The sequence below is a fragment of the Equus caballus genome, chromosome 29, assembly GCF_041296265.1.
Source record: "Equus caballus isolate H_3958 breed thoroughbred chromosome 29, TB-T2T, whole genome shotgun sequence".
NCBI classification, from domain to species: domain Eukaryota; kingdom Metazoa; phylum Chordata; class Mammalia; order Perissodactyla; family Equidae; genus Equus; species Equus caballus.
In genome coordinates this window covers 11513794-11537487 of record NC_091712.1, presented here as the reverse complement: position 1 = coordinate 11537487, position 23694 = coordinate 11513794, and the positions used below count along the sequence as shown (strand labels likewise).

Sequence of the window (23694 nt, the reverse complement as noted above, 5' to 3'; positions counted from 1 at the left end):
CTCGTCCTCGAAGTGCAGAAAGGCAGCCACAGTCCTGGGCAGGAATTGTGCTAGGCACAGGCCAGGGCCAGCTTTTTTCTTGTTGAGGAAGGTTAGGTCTGAGCTAACATCTGCAGCCATTTTTGCTGAGGAAGACTGACCCTGAGCTAACATCAGTGCCCATCTTCCTCTACTTTATATGCAGGACACCTGCCACAGCGTGGCTGGACAAGGGGTGCGTAGGTCCGCGCTCGGGATCTGTACCAGCAAACCTCAGGCCGCCGAAGGGGACCATGGGAACTGAACCTCTGCACCACTGGGCTGGCCCCAAGCAACTGCTACTTTTAAAGACACCCCCGTTTCCGTGGCTGTTGTTCTGCCAGAGAAAGTCCCTCCAACATCTCAGCCCCGGGAGATAGGAGGGGCCAATTCTGCTCCAGGACCAGGTGTACCACACTGCAATGATCCTGTGCTCTGAGTGAGGGGGACACGGGACTGTCCTTCAGCAGCCAGGGACGGCACTGGCACTTCTCCCTTCACCACATACCCTGAGCTGAGGACTCTGCGATGTTTCTGAATTGAAGGAGGAATGTGAGATTCTGGATCTCATTTCCATGAGCACAGAGAGCGAAAGAACCACACGCCCACTCCCAGGCTGAGAAAAAACCAGAAATTTAATAGAATACCCAAACTTAGCATTTATCATTGACAACAAAAACATGGCCCCTCTAAAGAGGGAAAATAGGCACTGGGGAACATGTGTGAGGGAGATGGTGGGATCGTCCACTCCCTTGTGGCCTTCAGGGACCCCCAGGAAATGGATCACAAAGTTTACATTCACATCAGCATCTGAGAGTTGGCCCCGTGCACCTGAGTGTCCCCGCTGTGTCCCTGGTGTAGTTCAGCTGGTCTAAGGAGCGTCATCTGCCACCACTGTTGGGCTCTTTTTTGGGGGCCTAGTGTCTGGATAGAGCGTGGAATTTCCTACAGGGCCTCCCCCAGAATCACAGCATACTCTCCCCCTTCCCTACACCCACTGTACCCTGTGACCCAGCCTCGGTGCTGAATGATCAGCCAATAGCACCCCATGTCCCTGACACAGGGGCTGATATTTAGTGTCACCCACTTCACAGAGGAACAAACCAGTCCCAGAAATGCGAGGGGAATCACCCATGACAGGACTGCTCAGCGGTGGAGCTGGGGCCCCAGCACCACAGCTGTCCGACTCCCCGGGCCCAGACTTGGCCTGAATCTGTACTGAGCCCCTGGATTCAGCCACTGCCAGTCCAGACACTCACTCAGCCCTGGGCTGGAAGATGAGTGGCTCTTCTTGTCTTTGAAGAAGAGTCGAATCTTTCTGGTCCACTGGTATTGTGGCTCCAGCTGACAGGACAGGCAGTAGCTACAGGACAGAGTGGAGTTGTGGGCTCCCAGGAGCCACACCTGAGCTGTGCCTCCCAGAGCCTCCCAGCAGCTGGAGTCCCAGGGCCCTAGGCTTCGCCATGCAGCCAGATCTGAGGCTGACCATGCATCCACGGCCATGGACACTGGAGCTGGTCTGCAGAGAGAGTTTGCCCTGACATCACCCAACTCCTGCCCCGCCTCACCGCGCCTCCTCGCTCAGGGGCTCCATGGCCTGGAACCAGGCCCCAAAGTGCTGATCGGGCCGCACGGTGTACAGATTTGCAGCCTTCTAGACCAGCTTGATGTCCTTGATGAATTTAAATTCCTGGGACAGAGGAAGGACAGGATGGAGACATGGCCTGGGTGGGGGACCCTGCAGGGCTCTTGGAGGGGGTGAGGAGGGGGACAAGGAGCCTCTGTGGGGCCTTTGCCAACTTGGGAACTCTCCTTCCCTACAATTCCAGTCAGGACATGCCTGTTCTCACAGTGGCCAGAAATAAATCCTCTACCAGGAAGGGGTCCTTGATGCCAGCCCTTCCCCACCCGCCAATGCCATAGGATCCCCAGCTCTGTATATAGAACTCTGCAAATAAATGTCAGACCCCAGGGATTGAGCTAGAGGGCTTCTTATGTAAAGGGGGGCTCTCTGATTCCCACACACCCACTCTCACCACAGTGAGGCCGCAGCTCCTTACTTCATTCCGACAGCTGAGCACATTCCCCTGGAAGGCAGACAGCCAAAGTCCATCAGAATCAGCCCCCTTAGGCCAGAACTAGCCCCCACCCTCTTCCAGTGTTGCACTGCTGCCAGTGTGCAGGCCCTTCCAGAAACCGTACTTGGACCTGGGCCAGGCTCTAGGCTCCAGACCTTGGGGCAGAGAAGCTGAGACCTTGTAATCTAACCCTCTCTGATGACACATGGGGAGACTGAGGCCTCAGGCAGGAAGGGACAGCTCAGCTGCTGATGTGCTTCCTGACTTGGAGGGGCCCAACTTCTCTTCCCTCTTGGGCAGGGCCAGAGGGAGAGGCTGAGTCCAGCTCAGACACCACCTCCTGTGGCCACACAGCCAGGCAGCTCTGAGCCTCAGCTGCCCAGGGAGCCTGGATGGTGGCCTAGGCAGAGCCTCCCATCACTGGTTGCTGAGATGGGCCTGATGCCCTGGCTTCCACAGGAGGCTGGGCGGCTCTGCAGAGGACCTTTCCAAGTGTGAGAGCTCAGGGCTCAGGCAGGACTCTCTCCTCCCAAACCCTCAGGAGCCTGGTCCCATGGCCCCACCTCCAGGCTCACTCACCTCCACATAATAATCCATCTCATCATGCAGCAGCTCCAGGTACCTGAAGATCATCTCGAGGGAGGGGATGACACCCACTCCATCAAGGTGGGGATGGTGATGAGTTCCAGCACTCAGGTGCCCCCATGAACCCTCCCCTGAAACACCTTACCCAAGCCACCTGCCCACCCCAGACTCCTACATACAGTAGCCTAGAACCCTCAGGAGCCCCCACCACACACAATTCCCTCCTCCCCTCCCCTCCAGGAACACCAAACTCCCCCAGTCATGTCCCAGGGCTGGCTGAGGGCCAATCCCATGGGGTGTGGCCCCTGCCCCTCCCAACCCCAAAACCATACTGCTCCCAGCCCTTCCAGGCCTCATCCTGCTCACTGCCAATGCAGGCACTTCAGGCTCGGCAGCCACAGCAGATGGACTGGAGAAGGAAGGCCCCTCTCCTGGGGGAGGCATCTAGCTGGGATGGGGAGTGCCCTCTCCTCTGACTCCTGGGCACCTCCCCCACAGGCACCCTCACCTGCTGACGCCACCTCTCCCAGGCTGCATGGCAGGCCCTCTGTGCAGTGGCCAACACGGAGGTCACCTCCTGTCAGTGCCGAGGACAGCGTCAGAGAGGTCCTGCTCCCTTCCACATGTTCCCCAAGGTCCCTGTCCTCAGACCCTGGCCATCTGGCTCCAGTCCTCTGCTGCCTATGCTGTTCCCACCTCCAGTGTGCTCTGATTCTAGACTAGTCCTGGCTCCAGGACTCACTCCTGTGTGACCTTGGGCCTGCCCAGGCCTCCCTGAGCCTCTTTCCTCATCAGGAAAGAGTGGGGAGAACTCTACCTTCCTCCAGCGCTCTCCTGAGGACTCCGTGTCATCTGACTGTCATCACTGCTCTCCCCTCACCTCTCGAGGAGAAGCCAGCACAAATCTCCTCCCATTCCTGTACTCCCTTGGACGGTATCACCCCACCGTGAGGCCTGCACCACGTCATCTAGCTCCATTTCCCAGAGGAGGAGACTGAGGCCCACAGAGGGGCAGAGACTTGATCAAGGACCCACTGAGGAGAGGCCACTCTCCCTCCCAACCAGATCCCTGTCCCTGCTGCCTTCACCCCTCGCCCTGCCCCACCACTGACCATGGTCCCGACCTCTGCACTCCCAGAGTGTGTCCCAACAACAGCCAAACTGAGACATGGAGGGAGAGGGCAGAGGGTGTTGGTGGGGGCCGTGCAGCATCTCCTTCCTGCCCCACCGACAGGGGTCTCTGAACCCCAGGATGGCCTTACCATAGCCTCACTTCCTAGGATGCCCTCAGGATGTTCCCGGCCCCCCCCTCCGCACCCCTCCTCTCAGATCCCCAGCCCCGGGTTACCTTCAGGAACAGTCTCTTGCTCACCTGCTGCTCTCCCATGCACCACTTCTTAAAGGTGTAGGAACTCTCCCTGGGGGAGTGGGGAAAGAAAGAAAGAAAGACTATGGGGTGGTTGAAGGGCAAATCCCGTTTGTTTGAGATCCCAGAAGATCCAAACAGCCTGGGGCCTGGATGAGGGATTTCACTGGGTTGCTCTGAGCCCCGAGGTCCCCATGGGACTGGGGAGGGGCCTCTCCTGTTGTCACCTGGGGCCTCCATTCCCATATCTACCACACAGATCTGTTTTGAACACTCTTGGTTTCAGTTGGATTGAGATTTCTGTTGCTGCAAAGGAAACACTTGAGAATCTCCAACTGGGCTCAAGTCAGGATCTGATATTGAAGGAAATGAATTCCTTGGCAGAACTGCTGGCCTAAGGGCCCTGAGAGACTCAGAGACCCAGGAACCAGATCAGTCTGTATCCCAGGTATTCACTGTCTCCCAGGTGGTCTCAGCTGACTGCGGGTGTCATGGAGACCCAAGGCCGGCTGCCAGGTCCACCTCACCCTCGTGGTGCTTGGATGGAGAGCAGCCTACCCACCTGGAAACTTGTCCCCAGGTCTCTTTGAGATGCTTAATGGCAGGGCTCTGCAGAGCAGAAAGGATCGTGTGGAAGGATGAGAAGTTTCTGAGGAAGGGAAGAGATTGAGCTGTGAGGGGGTGCTGGAGCTCTCCAACTCTGGATTCTGTACCCTCATGGACTTCTCCTGTCCTGGATGAGACAGATGCCCAGGAAACCCAGGGAGGGCACACCTGGGACCCGACGAGAAACACTGCCAGGCACAAGGATTTTTAGCTCAACACAAGGAAGGAGCACAGGAAGGAAGTGAACTTTCCACCACCAGGACCTCAAGTCAAGGTCACTGTGGCCCTGGCAGGAGGGTCTAGCGACAGTGCAGGGACTCAGACCACAGACTTCAATCTCGACAGCTGAGAAACAAGAGGCAATTCCCATGACTCCAGACAGGGCCTCCATGGGCCTCCCATGACTTACCTCGGCCACATGAATCCACATCTCCACCACCCTGGCCCTTTCCTGGGCTGACATGTCCTGGGCCCCGAGGCACGTAGCGATGACACTGTTGGTCAAGGTGTTCGTCTGTGCCACAGTGTCACGGATGGTGGGTGCCAGTTACTCGCAGTCCCTGTTGTCTCGCTGGGACCAAATGGAGCCCAGGCAGTGGGCAGGCACTAATTTCTTGAACAGCTCCTGAGGAAGATTCAGAGTGTTGCCAGCACTGCCTCACCCCAGCTCGGCATCCATGGTCCCCCACAGTCCCAGGCGGGTTGAGGACAGAGCGGGAGCTCAGGAAGCAGAGGATGTGACCTCTGAGGTGTGTGGGACTCCCTGGGTTTTGTCTGTGTCCACTGAAGGTGCCAGCACAAGATGACCCGGGATACAGTGCTGTGCAGAAGGGAGGGCATTTGCTCCCAGCCCCATCTCACTTCCTCCAAGCTCCGGAACACTGCCCTCACCAGCCCACCCCAAGGGACATCTTCCACCCATCCCAGACCCCCTAGGGTCCCAATCCCCAGTCCCATGCACATTCCCCCGAGGCAGGGAGAAGCACCGTCTTTGTGTATTGTTTCCACTGGAGTCAGTACACATCAGGTGCCTGATACATTCTGAGGATTTGAAGGCACCCTAGGCACATGCATGATCGGCCCAAGGACCTGGCAGCACTTCAGTGAGCTCCCTCCCTCACCAAAGGGCCAGAGGCTGCCCAACTTCCCCTCTGTTCCACCTCATTCATCGGCACAGCCACCCCATGCAGCAGGTGCCCTTAGTGTCTGGCTCTGCTGTGCACGTGGGAACAGTGGGTGCTTGGGGTTAAGAAAGTGCCCAAGTCACAGTGTTGGTAACGGGGGAGCAGGAATGTGGACCTAGATCATCAGGTTTTAGATCACGGAATCACAGGTGTGGGGCAGTTCATGGCACTGGAAGGCACGGCCCCCTGCCCTGCAAGCCCCGCTGCTCACTGCCTCCATCCTTGTCAACTGCTCTGCCAGCAGCTGGGGAGGGAAGTCCAAGAGGTTCGGCTTCTCCTCCCTCAGCTGGTTTTCGGTGGTCACAGCACAGGGTCCAGTGGGCTCTTGTTCAGGAGCTGGCACTGGGGCTGAAGTTGCTAGTGGCCCTTCCTCCAGCCCTGTAGGGTCTGATGCAGGGCATGCTGCCTCCAGCTCTGCCACAGGTGGTGGGGCTTGAGCTGGAGCTGGCTCTAGCCCAGGGGCTGCCTCTGGCTCTGGCTCTGGCTCTGGCTCTGGAAGTGACAGGAGCTTTGGAGCTGGCTCTGGAGTAGGATAAGGAGAAAGTGTCACCCACACACCTGAAAGTTCATGTGCCTTTCCAAAGACAGGAAAGACTCCACTGCCTTTAAGGAAATTCCAGCCCATGAAGCCCAGCACAGACAGTCTTCCCACACTGCAGTGCCCTCACCTTTCTGCTCAGGATCAATGGCCTTGAGAGGCTCCAGGTGACCGGGCAGATGGTAGGCTTGGCCCTCCGGGTCTGAGCCACCAAAGCTGATGTGACCAGTGGCCGGCCTCACCATCCAACAGGGAAACTGCAGGGGCTCCCTGAAATCCTGCCCTTGGTCCCGCCAGCTTCCCAGCATCAGATAGATAGCACTGTGGGGAGACAGATGGGCCATAGTGTCCGAGGCCCGACCTTTCCTTAAACACTGCCCTCCCAAGGCACCCTGGTTAGCATCTGGGCTCTTGTGCCAGCCCATTCCCTCTAGAGGACAGCCCAACCCCAGCTCTGATCCATGGCTGGCCGTCCTGGCAGTGGCAGGACTGCTCATCCAGCAGGTTGAACACACAGTCTGTGGGAGTCTCTTGTTCCCACTGACACTCTTCTCCCAAAGGGTCTGGACACAGCCCACCCCACCCAGCCCTCCATGCACGTGGGCAGCTGGACTGAGGACGGAGGCAGAATTTGAGCAGCTTGCTCAGGCACCTCCTGCTCTGGACCTGGTGGTGGTGGTCACAAAGAGTGGATGTGGAGAAAGGGAGTCAGAAGGAGCTGGGAGTCTGGTGGGAATGTGTCTCTAGGGGACAACTCAGCCCAGCCTCCATTCTGGTTCTGAGGGGCCCTGGGACCATCCACAGCTCTCTATGACTCCTGTCCTCCTGGAGTGGAAGCCACCAGAACTCAGCCCTCCCATGGGAATCTAAAGATGAGTGAGATGCAGGGTTCTGCCAGGCCTGCCACAGCCACAGCCTCCGTCCTCTCCCCGTACTCTGTTATCTAGAGACAGGAGGCCCTCCTTCTGGACCCAAAGATCACTCACTTTTTTTTTGGATTACTTGTGAATTGATGTTATCATAGTTTACAAAATTGTGACGTTTCAGCTGTACACTATTATTTGTCAGTCATCTTATAGGTGCACACTTCACCCTTTGTGGCCACCTCACTCCCCCTTTTCCCCGGTAACCAGTAATCTGTTCTCTTTATCCATGTGTTTGTTTATCTTCCACAACTGAGAAGAACCACACAGTTTGTCTTTTTCTCTCTGTCTTATTTTGCTTAACATGATACCCTTAAGGTCCATCCATGTTGTTGTCAATGGGACGATTTTGTCATTTTTTACAGCTGAGTAATATTCCATCAGACCACTCACTTTTTTAGTTGGTCCTGTGGAGAATCATCCCACTCACAAGGGGAGAAGGTGCTTCCAGAACTCCCATAGGGTATGAGGACATCACACGGGATGGATGGTGGACGGGACCTGCTACCAAGGCCAAATATGACTGTCTGACACTCAGACTAGACTTGAAGCCCAGGGAGAGTCTCTCCTTCATTCAGTGAGTTACACTCAGTGTCTCCAGATGTCATGCCAGAGTAGGTGCTTTATATACCTTGTTGATTGAACTCCATCCAGCACCATCCTAGATATATGAGGTGTCCTGGGACCACCCCATTGCTCCAGAGATCCATAAATTGCTACACCAAGGACAAACAGCAAGGCCAGAAGGATGGAATCTCAAACTCCTTGACAGGGTGCTCTGCATGTGCTTTCCCAAACTCAGAAAGGCCACAAGCCAGTGATGGCACAGGAAGACTACTTTTCATGGGACACAGAGAAATAATCACCAACAACAACCCCAGCATGGCCCATATCCCTCTCAGAGTCAGGCAACAGGGAAGCACCTGGATGGCTGATCCCATTCGTCCCTGGGAGAACCCTAGCAAGTTCATCTTCCCCCACCACACTGTCCACAGGAGCCAACTGAAGCTCAGAGTGATGTGGTGACATTCCCAGCTGACAGTGGGCGGAGTCACCACTGTGCTCAGTAGGAGGAGGGCAGTCACTTGGGAAACAGCTGGTCCAGGACCCGGTGGGTTGTGCCGAAGACCAAGTAGTTGCTCGTGGATGTGGTACCACTGCAGGTGACTCTACCTGGGAAGGCTGGTACCGGGGACTCTGACAGGTGCTCCATCCTGCCTGTCTGGAGGGCATGCATCCTGTAGGCCTCGGTTAGACAGAAACTGGACTCACCTTCACGCTAGGTGGGATGAGGAGAGACATAGAGTTAGTGGCACCACCGTGAACCAACAGGAGGCTCGAGGTCTGCAGCTCACCCAGGAACTCCTAGCACCCGCCAGACATGTGCCACAGGAGAGACAGGGGCTCCCACACTCAGCAAGGTTCTTGGCTTTCAAAGTACAATCTGACTTTGGGCGGGCGAAGGATTCAACATTCATCTCCCTCGAGGCCATTTGCTCACTGAGGAACAACTGACCTCCCTCTGTGAAGAGCACCAGCCCAGTGAATCCTCAACAGACACCCACTCTCTAGAGAGGAGAACAGAGGCTTAGGCATGCCAAGTGGCGTCTCAAGGTCCTGTGGGTGAGAACTGAGAACTGAGAAGGACTGAGGGACATTCCTCTAAACTACCTGAGGCTTCATCAGACCCTGACCTGGAGGGAAGTGTTATGTGGCCACCTCATCCCTCCCCAGTCTGGAAGCAGTGCACAGGGCAGTGACACACTCTGAGAATCCCTTTGACTTCAAAAACATGCTGATGGTTATTTCTCTTACATCAAAGGGAATTTGGAGACCCTCTTGATCGAGGTTCCATGTTCCAAAAAAGGCAAAATTCAAAGATACTCAGGGCCTAGTGGGAAGTGACAATGACATCAATGTTTTCTCTAATCTTCCTCAGAAAATGCAGAGTGCCCTCCTACCCTCCTACGCAGCTGGTGTGGAGAAGCGGAAGTCCAGATTCCTTTGGGAATGGGACTGTGGGACACTCAGGTGGGACAGCCCTGTTAGGGTCCCTGTAGAATGGCAGTTTGAGTTTGGATTCTAGGCCGGCCGTGGTCATCTCAGGGTCCTGGGTGGGAAGACCCCTCTGTGTCCACTCTCACCTCAGAGTAGCCCTCGTGATTGATGGTGGCGCGGTGCTGCTGACCCCTGTCTAGACAGATGGAGTACCCAAAGCCATCCTCCAGCTCTTCGAGCACCTCCTGTGTGCAGCTCTGCAAAGACAGTGCCAGAGAACTGTGCCGTGAGGTCTGAGGGGCCTGCCTTGACTTGGCCAGAGGAGGAAACCCCAGCACAGATCAGGTACCAAGCAGCATCTGCATAGACCTCCAGCCAGGGAGGGAATGAGTTCACACCCAGAGGGCTCGGGACTAACCTATGGGTAGAGGAGCTTGGTAACCAGCACTCACTCTCCCATCCTGCTAGCGACCACCTAGGCTGGGAACATGACACACTGCCAGGGTTCTAATGCCAAGCAAACGGCTCCTACCCAGGGTGGGTCCCCGCTCAGCCCCGCCATCCCTCACTCACTCCCCTCCGACACACAAGGACGCTCAAAGTGGTGTGGGGGTGGCATCCAGTTGTGGCCTAACCCGGGTGGCCTGCCCTGTGTTACCTGAGGGCTCCTCCTGACAAATGGCCAGAGGCAGTGCAGGTGAGGGCCAAGCCAGTGGCTATAGTGACTGAAAACGCTGTTTTTCTTGGGTTCCCTGAAGCCAGAGCCTCCACAACTCGGGAGAAAACAGGAGAATATGCTGTCCTCTTGAATGTGTCCATTCAAGTGAGCTCTGTAGGACACTATGTCTAGAATGTGGGCACCTGGAGACCAGTGTGCTAAGTTCTGTTGGGGTCTGTCTCCAAGGAAGTGAGGTCACTTCCTCAGGGTTCCCTTACCTTGGCCCCTTCTTCAATCACACCCACCCAAAACCCCTCTGGGATCTTGGCTACTCACTCTGGTTTCCCATGTCCTCTCCATAACTGCACACCAATACCCATCACAGCGCCCCACTCAGGACCTTGATGGAACCAGGGTTCCAGCTTGAGGACATGCAGCTGAGTTCCAACCTCTTTTTTCCTACAAACTCTGTATCCTGGAAACGCCATTGTGCCTCCCAGGGCCTCCTCAATCACCCAACCCGCACGATGGGGACGATGCCAGAAATATCTCCCTTGTGACATCCTCAGGTGTAGAAGAGACAATAGCAACAACCCCTGTGGTCTGGTTTCCACGTGTTTGATGCACACACTTAGAGATGAAAGAATGATAAGAAGGGGTGGGATGTAGTGTGGAGTACCCCTCAAAACAGGCCTGGTTTCCAGCTCTGTGACCTTGAGAAAGTCACTGCCTCTCTGGGTCTCATTTTCAGGTCTGCACAGAGGGAATGATCGGCCAACAGACAGGCAGGATCTCAGATTTTCAGCCCCTGCTTCAGAGAGACCTTGAGGCAGAAACACGCAGCCGAGCCGTGCCCCCTTCCTGGCACACAGAATTTGTGAGATGTTAAGGATTTGTACTTTTTGGGCGCAAGCTCTTGGGGCAATGTCATCAGAGAGTGATGGCAAAAAGCACAGTCTACCAGTGCCCACCACCTGGCCCTGCCGTGCCCCCATCTGCCCTCCTCTCCCTTCTCAGGCTCCTTCTGGCCACACCACCACCTTTCTGCCCTCCTCTGGTCCCACTCACTTTTTCCTGTGAGTCTCTGCACAAGTGGTACCTTCTCCCTGACACTGAAACTGTTACCAGACACAGGCAGCATGCCTCTCATCTGTCACTCTGCTCACAGCAAATGTCACCTCATTTCCAGATCTGCACCTTTAAGAGGTGGAAATTATGGGAAATTCAGATATTTCTGTTCACTGGCATGAAACCTTGCATGGTCTCCTGTTTGACTTAGAATCAGACCCAACTGCCTTTTGTCGGCCTATGTGGTGGGCAGCCTCCACCACGGCTCCCGGTGCTCACTGTCTTCTGTTGTGTGCATCCTTCTGAAACCACACAGTGGTTAGGAACTGGCTTCTGAACAACAGAATGCAGCCAAGGTGATGGGATGGCACACTACCAAGGGCTAAGAACAAAAAGCCTGGCCCTTCCTTCTTACTCATTTTCTGCAGACCCCCCTCTTTCCCTCCTCATGTTTCCATCTCCCTCTCTCTCTGCATCATATATCTCTGGAACTAGGGGAGCAAGTGTGCATGTTTTCAGTTGCCATATGTAGAGGCTCCATAGGAGAGAACGGAGGGAATGATCGGCCAAGGATGGGCAGGAGAACCTGAGTTTGAATTTGGATTCTGGGCCGGCCCTGGTCATCTCAGGGCTCTGGGTGGGAAGACCCCTTTGTGCCCACTGTCACCTCAGAGCAGCCCTGGTCACTATTGTTGGTGCGGTGGAGCTGCCCCCTGTCCAGGGAGATGGAGTACCCGAAGCCATCTGCCGGCTCTTCAACCGCCTCCTGCATGCATCTCTGCAAAGACAGTGCCCGAGAGCTGGGCCAAGAGGTCTGAGGGGCCTGCCTCAACTTGGCCAGAGGAGGAAACCCCTGCACAGATCATGTACACAGTAGCATCTGCGTAGAGCTCCAGCCAGGGAGGGAATGAGATGACACCTAGAGGGCTCGGGACTAATCTATGGGTAGAGGAGCTTGGTACCCAGCACTCACTCTCCCATCCTGCTAGCGACCACCTAGGCTGGGAACATGACACACTGCCAGGGTTCTAACGCCGAGCAAACGTCTCATGCTCAGGGTTGGTCCCCGCTCAGCCCCGCCATCCCTCATTCCACTCCCCTCCAACACACAAGGAGGCTCAAAGTGGTGTGGGGGTGGCATCCAGTTGTGGCCTAACCTGGTTGGCTTTCCCTGTGTTACCTGAGTGTTCCTCCTGCCAATTGGCCAGAGGCAGTGCAGGTGAGGGCGAAGCCAGTGCCTATAGTGACTGAAAAGGCTCTTTTTCTTGGCTTTCCTGAAGCCAGAGCCTCCACAACTCGGGAGACTACAGGAGAACATCCTCTTCTCTTCAGTGTTGCCACTCACGTGGGCTCGATAGGATGCTACGTCTAGAATGTGGGCTCCTGGAGACCACTGTGCTAAGTTCTGTTGGGGTCTGTCTCCAAGGAAGTGACGTCACTTCCTCAAGGTTCCCTTACCTGGGCCCCTTCCTTCAATCACACCCACCAAAAACCCCTCTGGGATCTTGGCTGCTGACCCTCCTTGCGCATGTCACCTCCAGATCTGTACACAAATAGCCAGCACAGATCCCGACACAGGACCTTGAGATGAAACCAGGGTTCCAGCTTGAGGACATGCAGCTGAGTTCCAACCTCTTTTTCCCTACAAGCTCTGTGTCCTGGAAATGCCATTGTGCCTCCCAGGGCCTCCTCAATCACCCAACCTGCACGAGGGGGACAATGCAGGAAATATCTCCCTTGTGACATCCTCAGGTGTAGAACAGACAATAGCGACAACACCTGTGTTCTGGTTTCCATGTGTCTGATGCACACATTTAGAGATGAAAGAATGATAAGAAGGGGTGGGATGTAGTGTGGAGTACCCCTCAAAACAGGCCTGGTTTCCAGCTCTGTGACCTTGAGAGAGTCACTGCCCCTCTGGGCCTCATTTCCAGGTCTGCACCTTTAAGAGGTGGAAATTAGGGGAAATTCAGATATTTCCTTTCACTGGCATGAACCTTGCACAGTCTCCTGTTTGACTTAGAATCAGACCCAAGTGCCTCGTGTCGGCCTATGTGGTGGGCAGCCTCCACCATGGCTCCCAGTGCTCACTGTCTTCTGTTGTGCACGTCCTTGTGGAACCACACAGTGGTTGGGAACTGGCTTCTGAACAACAGAATGCAGCCAAGGTGGCCAAGGTGATGGGATGGCACACTACCAAGGGCTAAGAACAAAAAGCCTGGCCCTTCCTTCTTACTCATTGTCTTTAGTCCCCTCCCTCTTTCCCTCCTGTTTCCATCTCTCTCTCTCTCTGCATCTTATATCTCTGGAACTGGGGGAGCAAGTGCACATGTGTTCAATTTCTCTATGAAGATGCTCCATAGGAGAGAACGGAGGGAATGATCGGCCAACAGACAGGCGGGAACTCAGACTTTCAGTCCAAACAAACCCTGTCAACATGCATGTGAGTGAACTTGGGAGCAAACCCTCCCGGAATCGAGCCACAATAGAGCCACAGCCCCTGCTTCACAGAGACCTTGAGGCAGAGGCACCCAGCTAAGCTGTGCCCCATTCCTGGCACACACACTTTGTGAGATGTTAAGGATTTGTATTTTCTAGGTGCAATGTCTTAGAGCAGTGTGATCAGAGAGCGACGGGAAAAAGCACAGTCTGCCAGTTCCTGTCTTCTGGCCCTGCCTGTCCCCATCTGCCCTCCTCTCTCTTCTCAGTCTCCTTCCAGCCACACCACCATCTTTCTGACATTGTCTGGTCAGACCCACTTCTTCCTGTGAGTCTCTGCACCAGCGGTGCCTTCTCCCTGACACTCAAACTGTTCCCAGACACAGGCTGGTGTGCCTCTCATCTGGCACTCTGCTCACAGCAAATGTCACCTCTGTGAGGCCTTTCAGAGCCTCCCAGGCACAGGTTCCATTGTCACAGATCTCTCACCTGCAAGGGCATCTCACGATGTCCTCCTTCTTGGTCTCATCTGGATAAAGTGAGTCCATGAAGGAGGGCTTTCTGCTTGGCGAACGCACAAGTAGCTTCTTCCGGTTTCCTCAGGATCATGACTGTCTCTTCTGGGCTAAATGTTTCCCCTCCCAAGTCTATTGTGAAAGGAAACTCTCATTCCCTTGCTTTCAAGGGTCTGGTTTCCCCAAGAACACAAGGAGACTCCCCTCTCCCTGGAATGCAGCACCAGCCCCTACACCCACACCCAGAAAATTAGCACCCAGCTTGAAACACCACCAGATCCTGAAGTCAGTTCCTGCTGAGGCCCCCCATCCATTTTGTAACCCCATGGTAACTCCTGAGCTCACCTTTCCCCTGAGACACAGCTCCCAGCCTGCCCTTGGCTTCTTACAGGAACAGTGGGATTTCCCAGAATCACTCCCAGCCTGGGCAAGAAATGTTTTGAAATGTTCTCTATGTATTTTCCAGGACATGGGATATGGGGAGAAGTCATTTTGGTTGTGTATGTGCAACAGTTTTGATGGGAATAGCATCTTTTTCAGACAGAGATCAAAGAGTGGGCCTACTGGGTGTAACAAGAAAATGGATACGCTGAGCCATCGTCTTCATGCTGTGAAGTCTTAGAGAGCAAAGAACATGGTTAAGAACAGAGAATATGGAGCCAACATCTTATGTTCAAATTCCACCTCAATCACTTCCTAGATATTGGTAGAGGACAAGGTACTTACCTCATTGGTGTCTCAGTTTCTTCATCTGTTGTTGGCAAGAAGGATAAGCGTACCTAATTTGTGAGGATATGGAGAGTGTTAAACGAGTTAATGTTTCAAAACACTTGCAACATCCAGCACATTACATGCCCTGTATGCATACATTATAAATGAGATGTAAAAGTTCTTCTGATGCTATCTGTTTGCTCCAGAGGGGAGACTAGGGGCTGGAAGGATGTATACAGCACTCCCTGAGACAGGACGAATCGAGGAATGAACAACACTGTTAAAGGCATTACCAATGGCAGATCCGCCTCCCTGTGGACATTCCCAATCACAATCACACCCAAGCATCCCTCCTGTGTCCTGCATCGTCTTCTGGGATTCTATCCAGGAACCACGGGGGCTTCTTGAACCCTGGGACCCACACCCACCACAGGTTCTCTTCTCTCTGGCAGCAAACCCCAGGCCTAGTCCTAATGGCTGCAGCCCACAGGCTCTGAACTCAGATCCTTTTCTTCACTTGAGGGAGAAGTGCCATTCCCAGAGCTGGGCACACAGAGTGTCAGCCTTGGAGGAAATGCCTCCCTGGCCAGTGGCAGGTGGAAGAGCGCCGTGACGGAGTAGGATTTGGGGAGAGTCCTCCAGGTGTGGTCAGAAGGGGCCCAGCCAGGGCATTTGTTAGCAAGGTCTGGTTGGTGGACCTTGGTGGCAAAAGAGTGGTGGGGGAAGCATGTTTCAGAGGTCCTGGCATGAGACAATGCACAGGATGGTCATGAAGTCAGAATCAGCCTAATGAGGTCCAACTCAATGCACTGTCATCTGTTCCCTGACTGGCTCACTAATCCAGGAGTGTTTTACAAGAATGATATTCATGTTCTATCATCTTTTCATTGCTTTGTTAGAGCTATTATTCTTTACACAACTTGTATATTTCTACCTAGGAAAGGAAAAGTGAGTTCTGTAACAACCATTCTTGCAAAATTCTCCCCAACATATTGAATCACTAACAGAATCCACCGCTGGGAACCTCACAGAAGATTTTTCCACTTTCTGTAGCCTCTCGTCCCTCGATGTCAGGAAGGACCTTCTCTGGGAGTCATGTCCCATTTTGGAGGAGAAACACACAGATTGGAAACCTATTGTGGCCACATTTGAGGAACACGGAGTGAGAGGAGGGAGAACTCTCTGGCACTTTTTACCTAAAGTTTGTATGTTTTCAAGATCAGAGGCATTGGAGATGATCTGAAGTGTCATGTCATCATCAAAGGTTTGGCAAGTTTGTCTAAACTTCCAACAGACCTGGTCCAGACACCTTGGAAAACCGTCGCATCAGATACTGTCTTCTTCCCTTTTGAGAAATCTTTATTTTTAAGTCACCAAATGATGTGCAGTTCCCCAGGGTTTTGTGCTTTCTTTAGGTGTGTCGCATGAATCCAAGAGTCTATTATCTTGAGTTTTGTGGCAAAAAGCTTGGCTAGCAGTGCCCGATCAAGGAAAATACTATCATCTTGGTTGAGTTTTGTTCGTTTGAAATTTTTGATAAATTGTTCCTTGTTTTCAAGTTGTTAAATTTATGAGAATGGAGCTGTTTATATTATTTTCAATGGCTGAAGAATCTGCAGAGATCTATCCCACTAGTGTGTCTCAGGCCTTTGAGGGTGAAGAGGCTTCCCCAAAGTTTCTTGTGGCCGAACCCTGTTTGCAGTTGGCCCCTAACAACTTGAGTGCATCTGGGATGGGGAGGAGACGGAGACTTCCAAGAACAAGTTGGTTCTTCTTGAAGGAATGCTGAAGATACCAAAAGTATGGTACTTTGACATACAAATTATTTTGAGCCAAAAGCAATTGAGAGCCAGCAGATGCAGGAAAAGCTCTTGATCTCCACCTTGACTGCTTTAAATGCAGGATAGACTTCCTCTTTGGAAAGGAAATTTATGTTTATAAAGGAAATTTCCATTAGTAAAAGCATCTGCACCAGAAAGAGAACAACTCTTAGAGAAATTTTTTTGAGGAAGATTAGCCTTGAGCTAACATTCCCCACCAACTCTCCTCTTTTTGCTTAAAAAGATTGGCCCTGAGCTAACATCCATGCCCATCCTCCTCTACTTTATACATGGGATGCCTGCCACAGCATGGCTTGATAAGTGGTGTGTAGGTCCACACCTGGGATCTGAACTGGTGAACCGCAGGCCACCAAAGCAGAATGTGTGAATTTAACCAGTGTGCCACCAGGCCAGCCCCTAGAGAATTTTTTTTTTTGAGGAATATTAGACCTGAGCTAACTGCTGCCAATCCTCCTCTTTTTGCTGAGGAAGACTGGCCCTGAGCTAGCATCCACACCCATCTTCCTCTGCTTTATGTGTGGGACACCTGCCACAGCATGGCGTGCCAAGTAGTGCCATGTCCACACCCGGGATCAGAACTGGCTAACCCCAGGCCACTGAAGTGGAACATGCGCACTTAACCAGTGAACCACCAGGCCAACCCCTAGAGAATTTTTTTAACTGAGAGATTTATCTGCATAACAAGGTAAGCTTTATTTACTATACATTTTTTCCACTCATCTTCCCATAATTTTTCTTCAGCCACTTCCTGCTGCTCACCTAGATGGCTTCCTGCTTCCAAGCTCCCCCATGTGCACCCAGTGTGGACTGGACTTGCAACTTGCAGTTGGTGTGGAGCTGCCTGCTCAAGGGCTGCAGAGCACCATCCTAACTCTCATCCCCAACATGACCTACCTGGCCAGCAATACTCAGGATCTGCCACCACTGCACAGGATTGGGGCAGCTGCACTGATGGTTCAGATTGTGGGCAGTACCCAGTCCAATTCCCACTCACCTTTGGTGACCACATGCCGTGCTGTTTGCAGATGGTACAGATTTAAAAGAGAAGTCATATCCTGTTGTTAAAGTGGAACTGTTGGACTGACTTGAGGAATTTTTCAACACCTGTAAAACTAAAGAGAAGCTAGGAGAAGTATCAGAAGAGTTCTACAAAAATGAACTACTATTGATTGAAATGTTGAATATTCATGTCCCTGCAGTTGCTAAATTGAGATGTCTTTTAGATAGTTCTCCTAGGGAAGATTTACTAGACATTCTGACATCACTTATCCAAAAAAGCAACAAAAATGCTCCAAATTTTAGATACTGTGACTCTGCAGGAACTGTCCAAGATGATGATACCACTGCTTGTGAAACAAATGCAAGAATTGAAATTGCTTTAAAAAACCAGAAAACTTGGGGCCAGCCTGGTGGCACAGTGGTTAGGTTTGCATGTTCTCCTTCAGTGGCCCGGGGTTCGTCAGTTCAGATCCTGGGTGCAGACCTACGCGCCACTCATCAAGCCATGCTGTGGCAGGAGTCCCACATATAAAGTAGAGGAAGATGGGCATGGATGTTAGCACAGGGCCAGTCTTCCTCAGCAAAAAGAGGAGGATTGGTGGAAGATGTTAACCAGGGCTAATCTTCCTAAAAATAATTATAATAATAATAATAATAAAACAGAAAAAAGAGAAAGATGATAATAAATGCATTATATGAATATGTCTCAATAGGATTTCACACATCCTAGGTACTTTATTTATTTATTTTTTTTTGAGGAAGATTAGTCCTGAGCTAACATCTGCTGCCAATCGTCCTCTTTTTGCTGAGGAAGACTGGCCCTGAGCTAACCATCGTGCCCATCTTCCTCTACTTTATATGTGCGATGCCTACCATCACATGGCTTGCCAAGCGATGCCCGGGATCCGAACCTGCGAACCCTGTGTTGCTGAAGCGGAACGTGCACAATTAACTGCTACACCACCGGGCTGGCCCCCATCCTAGGTACTTTAAAAGAAGAACATGAGGAAGAAGATAATCATGATATTGTCATGCTAGAAAAAAAAGTGAGCATCCAATATGTCAGAAGAAGCCCATTAGGTCTGTGTCAAAAAGAGAAAAAGACTAAAAAAATGCTGCAAGCAATGCCAGAATATGTTCAGATTAGAAATTTTTTAGAATTTATGGTGGAACTTTCTGGGACAAAAGTACAACTGACCATCCAGACATTCAAGAAGCCCAAATTCTTATGGATAATAAGCATTTTGCCTTGAAAAATTGAAGGAAAGAATGTTGGAATATTAGGCTGTCAAACAGCTGAAAACCAATCTGAAGGGCCCATTCTTTGCTTTGCTGACCCTCCTAGAGTTGGCAAAACAATGTGGGAAAATCTGTGGCCAAGACTCTAGATCGAGACTTCCACAAGATTGTATTTGGATGAGAACGTGAATAGTCTGACATTTGAGGGCAGAGGCACACCTATGTTGGCAGTATACCTGGTCATACAATCAATGACTTGAAGACTGTTGAGGTTAACAATCTTGTGTTTCCATTAGATGAGGTTGACAAATTAGAAAAAATTGTGTCCAGGTGATCCTGCAGCAGCTCTGTTTGAGGTATTGTATCATGAACAAAACCATAGCTTCACAAATCATTCTCTAAATGTGGGCTTTAAACTCTCCCAAGTTATTTTAATAACTAACGCCTATACTGCTGCTACTACTCCACCTGTCTTCTTGGACAGAATGAGGACATTCAGGTGCCAGGGTATACACAAGAGAAGATAGATTGCCAGCAAGCACTTGATCCTAAAGCAACTGGAACAGTATGGGCTGAGTCCTCAGCAGATTCAGATCTCTCAGGTTACTCCTCTTCACATCTTCCCCAGGTGTACCAGAGAGGCAGGGGGTCATTCTCTGGATAGATAGTTTGGAGCCATTTGCCCAGCTGTTTCTGTGAAGGTGGGAAAAGAACAATATAAGGAAGTCAAGTTGGACCATTTTGATGTGAATGAGAAAGAAGTTTACAGAGAAAACATCTTAGAAGATGCAAAATCTGAATCTATCAATGACAGCAGTTACTTGACACTACCATCTGAAACGCCAATTTTGATTTATTTCTATGCTCCAAAAGACATCTTTGGGCTCCGGATATATAAAATGGGCATTTGAGTCAACCAGGAATGGCAATAAGTTTGGCTTGGACTCCCTTAGGTGGAGAAATCATATTTGTGGAGGCAAGTTGAATGGATGGCAAAGGTCATTTAACTCTAACTACTCAGCTAGGGGATATCATGAGAAGAGTCTGCCCATCTTGCTATTAGCAAGCTCTCAGCAATGCCAAGAAATACCATCTGACCTGTGCTTCTGGAAGTTTTGATCTTAACAAGACAGACATCCATGTGCACTTTCCAGCTGGAGCTGTCACAAAAGATGGACCCCATGCTGGAGTTATCACAGTGACTTGTGTTGCCTCACCTTTTAGTGGGATGCCTTTACATTCAAATGTAGTCATGACTGGAGAAATTACAGAGGGGTCTTGATCTTCCAGTGAATTAAAGAGAAAGTGCTGGCAGCACACAGAACAGGATAGAAGTGAATCATCATTTCTCAGAGGAATGAAAAAGACCTTGAAGAAATCCCAGGCAATGTATGATAGGATTGAAGATTTGTCACAGCAAACTGCCTGGATGAAGTTCTTAACGCAGCTTTTGATGCTGTCTTTACTGTCAAGACCTACCTGCTCTCTTAAATAGCATTTTGTAGGCCCAAATCTCAACTTTACAGAATTTTCAGTTATGACGTGCCAACAGCACTGACAAAATTGATTTTATTCACAGCAGTAGGGGTGAGTAAACTGTCTCTAATTTGTGAACACAATCACAAGAGCGATTATGAACTTCACTCAAGTGTCGGTTAGTGTTTATTAGAGAAACGCTAATTTAATAAATTGGTAAAAATTGAAAAAAATCTGAATCATCTGGCCACCTTCTTGAGTCTTGTATTTTATGAAATTTGAGCCATAGTTAAATTACTGTGTAATCAATTTATTTTCTTTTGTTAATTTGTCTCACATAAACTTTATCTTCAGAGCAGCCACAGAACCTAAAAACCTAGGAGGTAGTCATTTTGTCCCCTCCAGTGGGCAAAGTCCCTCTTGCTGCTGCCCAGCAGGCTTGGTACCTCCAGGGGAAGGAGGGAAGTCTCATGGGTGACAGGGAAGGAGAATCTTATCTTGGTTTCCTTTGTTAGTGACACTTTCCAAAGACCCCCTTGGGAGTGTTGCTGTGCTAATTTGGAACAGTTCCTAAGACTCATTACATCTGGAGGAGGACAAGCCTACCTGGGCTGAGTTCTGTTGGCAGATCAGGATCTGAAATTACTGAATCTGGGTCTCCTTCTAAAGTTGGGGGGTAAGACACCCTGTCACTGTGTTGTTCCTCCAGTCCTGAAGTCCCAAGTCAGTTTGCCTTCTTCTTACCACCTTTCAGATTTCTCACTAAATTTCTTCTTTTATAGTTGTCCAGGTTTTATGGTTGAGCTTAGCATAGAGGACCATCTTGTCTCTGTGTTTGTTATGCATTTATAGATTATTTTGTACTTTTCTGCATAGAGGTCCAGGTCATTTCTTGGTAATCTTTTTTTGTTTATCTTTCCTTATTTCTATTGTAAATAAGGTTTACTCATCTATTATATGCTGTGGCTACTGTTTGTTGCATGAATACTACTGACTTTTGCACGTTAGTTTGACATCCTGCTACCTCATTGGATGTTTTAGCTGTTGGCCTTAGTTTTAACATTGATTCTCTATGGTTTGCCATGTTTAATATCACATCATTTTTAAAGGGAGCACATATAGGAGAATTCACCAGCCAAGGGGAAGCAGGCCTGTCATAAGGAGTCACATACAGTTCACACCTCCCTCTGTTTCCTTCACTTGTCCTCTGTGGTATTTTCACACCCTTCAAGTGAAGGCTGAGCAGTTGCTGTGTACAATTCATTCTTTCATGGAACAGGGGCACAGTCAATTACTTCTTGAGACGGGGGGGCACGTTTGTATGGAAAAGGGAGAGCCCTCCACTAAGTCCCTGGGGGATGGGAGGGAAGGGGTCTGGCAAGGGGTTGCCCAGAAGATTATGCAGGTGGATATGGTTGCCGACTGAATACTCTGCTTATAGCGAGCTTGAACCAGACTGGAACTGCTGGCTTCCAAAGATCCAAGAACAGGCAAATCCCGCCTCCTATGTATCATCTTTCTCCCCCGCTTGCCATTATGCCTTAGTTGATTTTGTAGCCAGATTATAAGGAAGACTGAGTTGCAGCCTGCAGAATGGACTTTGAAGCAGCGTCTGCTGATTGTTATCATACTGTCTTTGTCATGTGATGTGAGAGAGGCCAGGACAACCAGATGTTAAGCTGCTACGTGAGGTCAGAGAGCCTGTGTGGGGGGTAAGGGTCTGCCTTTTCCACTGTCTCTGTTTGGGTGTGTTTCTGAGACTAGTTTTTAAGTTGATTATGGGAGAGAAGCTTATATAAGATGCTTACCTCCCTGCATTCACCCTCCCCTCAAAACTTGAGGGAATCTGGTTCTTCAGAGAAGCTTTCAGGAAGAGTGAAACAAGACCATAGACAAGATTTGGATTTGGAGCTGTGCTGGAGTATACACTGAATAGTTTTCAGGTTTGTGGTGAGTTCTCCTTCCTTAGCATAGGAAAGAACTTGTCTAGTGTCCTGGCATATTTGGGGCCATTATCACCAGCTTCCCCTGGTGAGCGATCAGAGAGACCTCTCCTTATGACGCAGACATTCCCAGCTCTGAACTGTTTCTACAGTAGGCCCCAAAGCAGCAAATTGTTGACATTGCAGAATTTCTGCATTCCACAGTTTCCTCGTCTGCACCTCTACCTTGTACTGGGGGCTGTGATCTTTTCCAACCTCTCAAAGGATACTTTCCTTGGTGTAAGTCCATTCAGCTGCTATAATAAGATTTAACAGACTGGGTGGCTTAAAAAACAAACATTTATTTCTCACAGTTTCGGGTGCTAAAACTACAAGAGCAAGTCTTGCAGATCTGATGTCTGGTGAGGGTTCATCGATGACCATAGTCTTGTTGTGTCTTCATATGATGGAAGGGGTAAGGGAGCTTCCTGGGCTCTCATTTACAACAACATTAATCCCTTTTAAGAATTGCCTCCTTATGACATAATCATCTACAAAAGTGGCTAGTGTCTCCCCATAGCATTATATTGGCAGCTAGGATGTCAACATATTCATTTGAGGGGATACAGATATTCAGTCCATAGCACTTAGTTCCACAAAAGGGCTCAGATTTGGGCAGAATCTCCACACATGAATGGAGTACATTAGCAGGTATTCACACATGCATGCATGATCTCCCCTCTTTTTGCCACAAAAATAATTTCATCTGTGGCGTTTTCCTTTAATAGTCTTCATTTTATCCCAGGATGGAAGAACTGTCATTCTAAGACTAAAGAAGGAAGTTCCACCCCAGAGTGAACCTCATAAGGCAGTATGCCAGAGTGTGACCAGTGAGAAGAGGGGCATGAATGAGCCCAAACTGCCAAGTTGAATTAAAATCCCTACAGAGAAGACTGGTTCAGAAGTCGGGGCTTAGTAACACAATTGGACTCCATTTCCCATCTCACCCCCTCCCCACCACCATCTCTTTTTCAGGTAATGGTGTCTGTCCCAGGTAGGCCGAGTGATGTTTATGATGGGCTTCATGGTGCTGGCAGAGAGCTGAAGATGAGGAGGTTTTCCCTCAATATTTAAGTGCATATTAACATAATTATTGCAATCAGCAGCAATAACAAATAAGATAACACATTCAAAGTCAAAACACAAAAGACATATCGGAAGAAAATATGGACAACATATGTGATGGGAAAAGGGTTGGTATAAAGAACAAGCCTTTTAAAACTCCAAAAAATTCAATAGGAAAAGATGAACAACTAAATAAATAGGAAAAGAGAAATGGATACCAACATGCAATTCACAGAAGAGGAAGATCAAAATGTTAGCAGACATTTTAAAAGCATGTCAAGCTCTCTAGAGGTCAAGGTGATGCAAATGTGAACAAACAAGGAGGGATTCGAGTATCCCCACACATTACTTTGGCAGCAATTAAAATTCTAACACTGCTGAAATTTGTGTAAATTGGAGAGACCT

General features: G+C 50.5%; 1 protein-coding gene and 1 pseudogene across 6 annotated transcripts; one reads left to right on the top strand and one right to left on the bottom strand.

The window, feature by feature from the left end:
* Positions 1 to 635: 635 nt before the first annotated feature.
* LOC111771226 (ral guanine nucleotide dissociation stimulator-like) lies at positions 636 to 12369 on the bottom strand. Of its 6 annotated transcripts, XM_070254867.1 has the most exons (14): positions 12203 to 12369; positions 9443 to 9553; positions 8472 to 8577; positions 7692 to 7799; positions 6506 to 6696; positions 6049 to 6359; positions 5063 to 5278; positions 4610 to 4696; positions 4054 to 4099; positions 3190 to 3258; positions 2676 to 2752; positions 2079 to 2105; positions 1587 to 1708; positions 636 to 1381 (listed from the first exon to the last, which is right to left on the bottom strand). In XM_070254867.1, the coding sequence occupies exons 5-7, from the start codon at positions 6681 to 6683 to the stop codon at positions 5201 to 5203; spliced, it is 567 nt and encodes a 188-aa protein (XP_070110968.1). In that variant the 5' UTR covers positions 6684 to 6696; positions 7692 to 7799; positions 8472 to 8577; positions 9443 to 9553; positions 12203 to 12369; the 3' UTR covers positions 636 to 1381; positions 1587 to 1708; positions 2079 to 2105; positions 2676 to 2752; positions 3190 to 3258; positions 4054 to 4099; positions 4610 to 4696; positions 5063 to 5200. The 6 variants fall into 6 exon arrangements, with proteins under 6 accessions (XP_070110968.1, XP_070110966.1, XP_070110965.1 ...); XM_070254865.1 differs by lacking the exon at positions 7692 to 7799; XM_070254864.1 differs by lacking the exon at positions 12203 to 12369 and adding an exon at positions 9955 to 10158 and having other exon boundaries at positions 2676 to 3258.
* A 4948-nt stretch (positions 12370 to 17317) lies between these two features.
* Positions 17318 to 20271, top strand: LOC100146859 (lon protease homolog 2, peroxisomal-like; annotated as a pseudogene).
* Positions 20272 to 23694: the final 3423 nt, after the last annotated feature.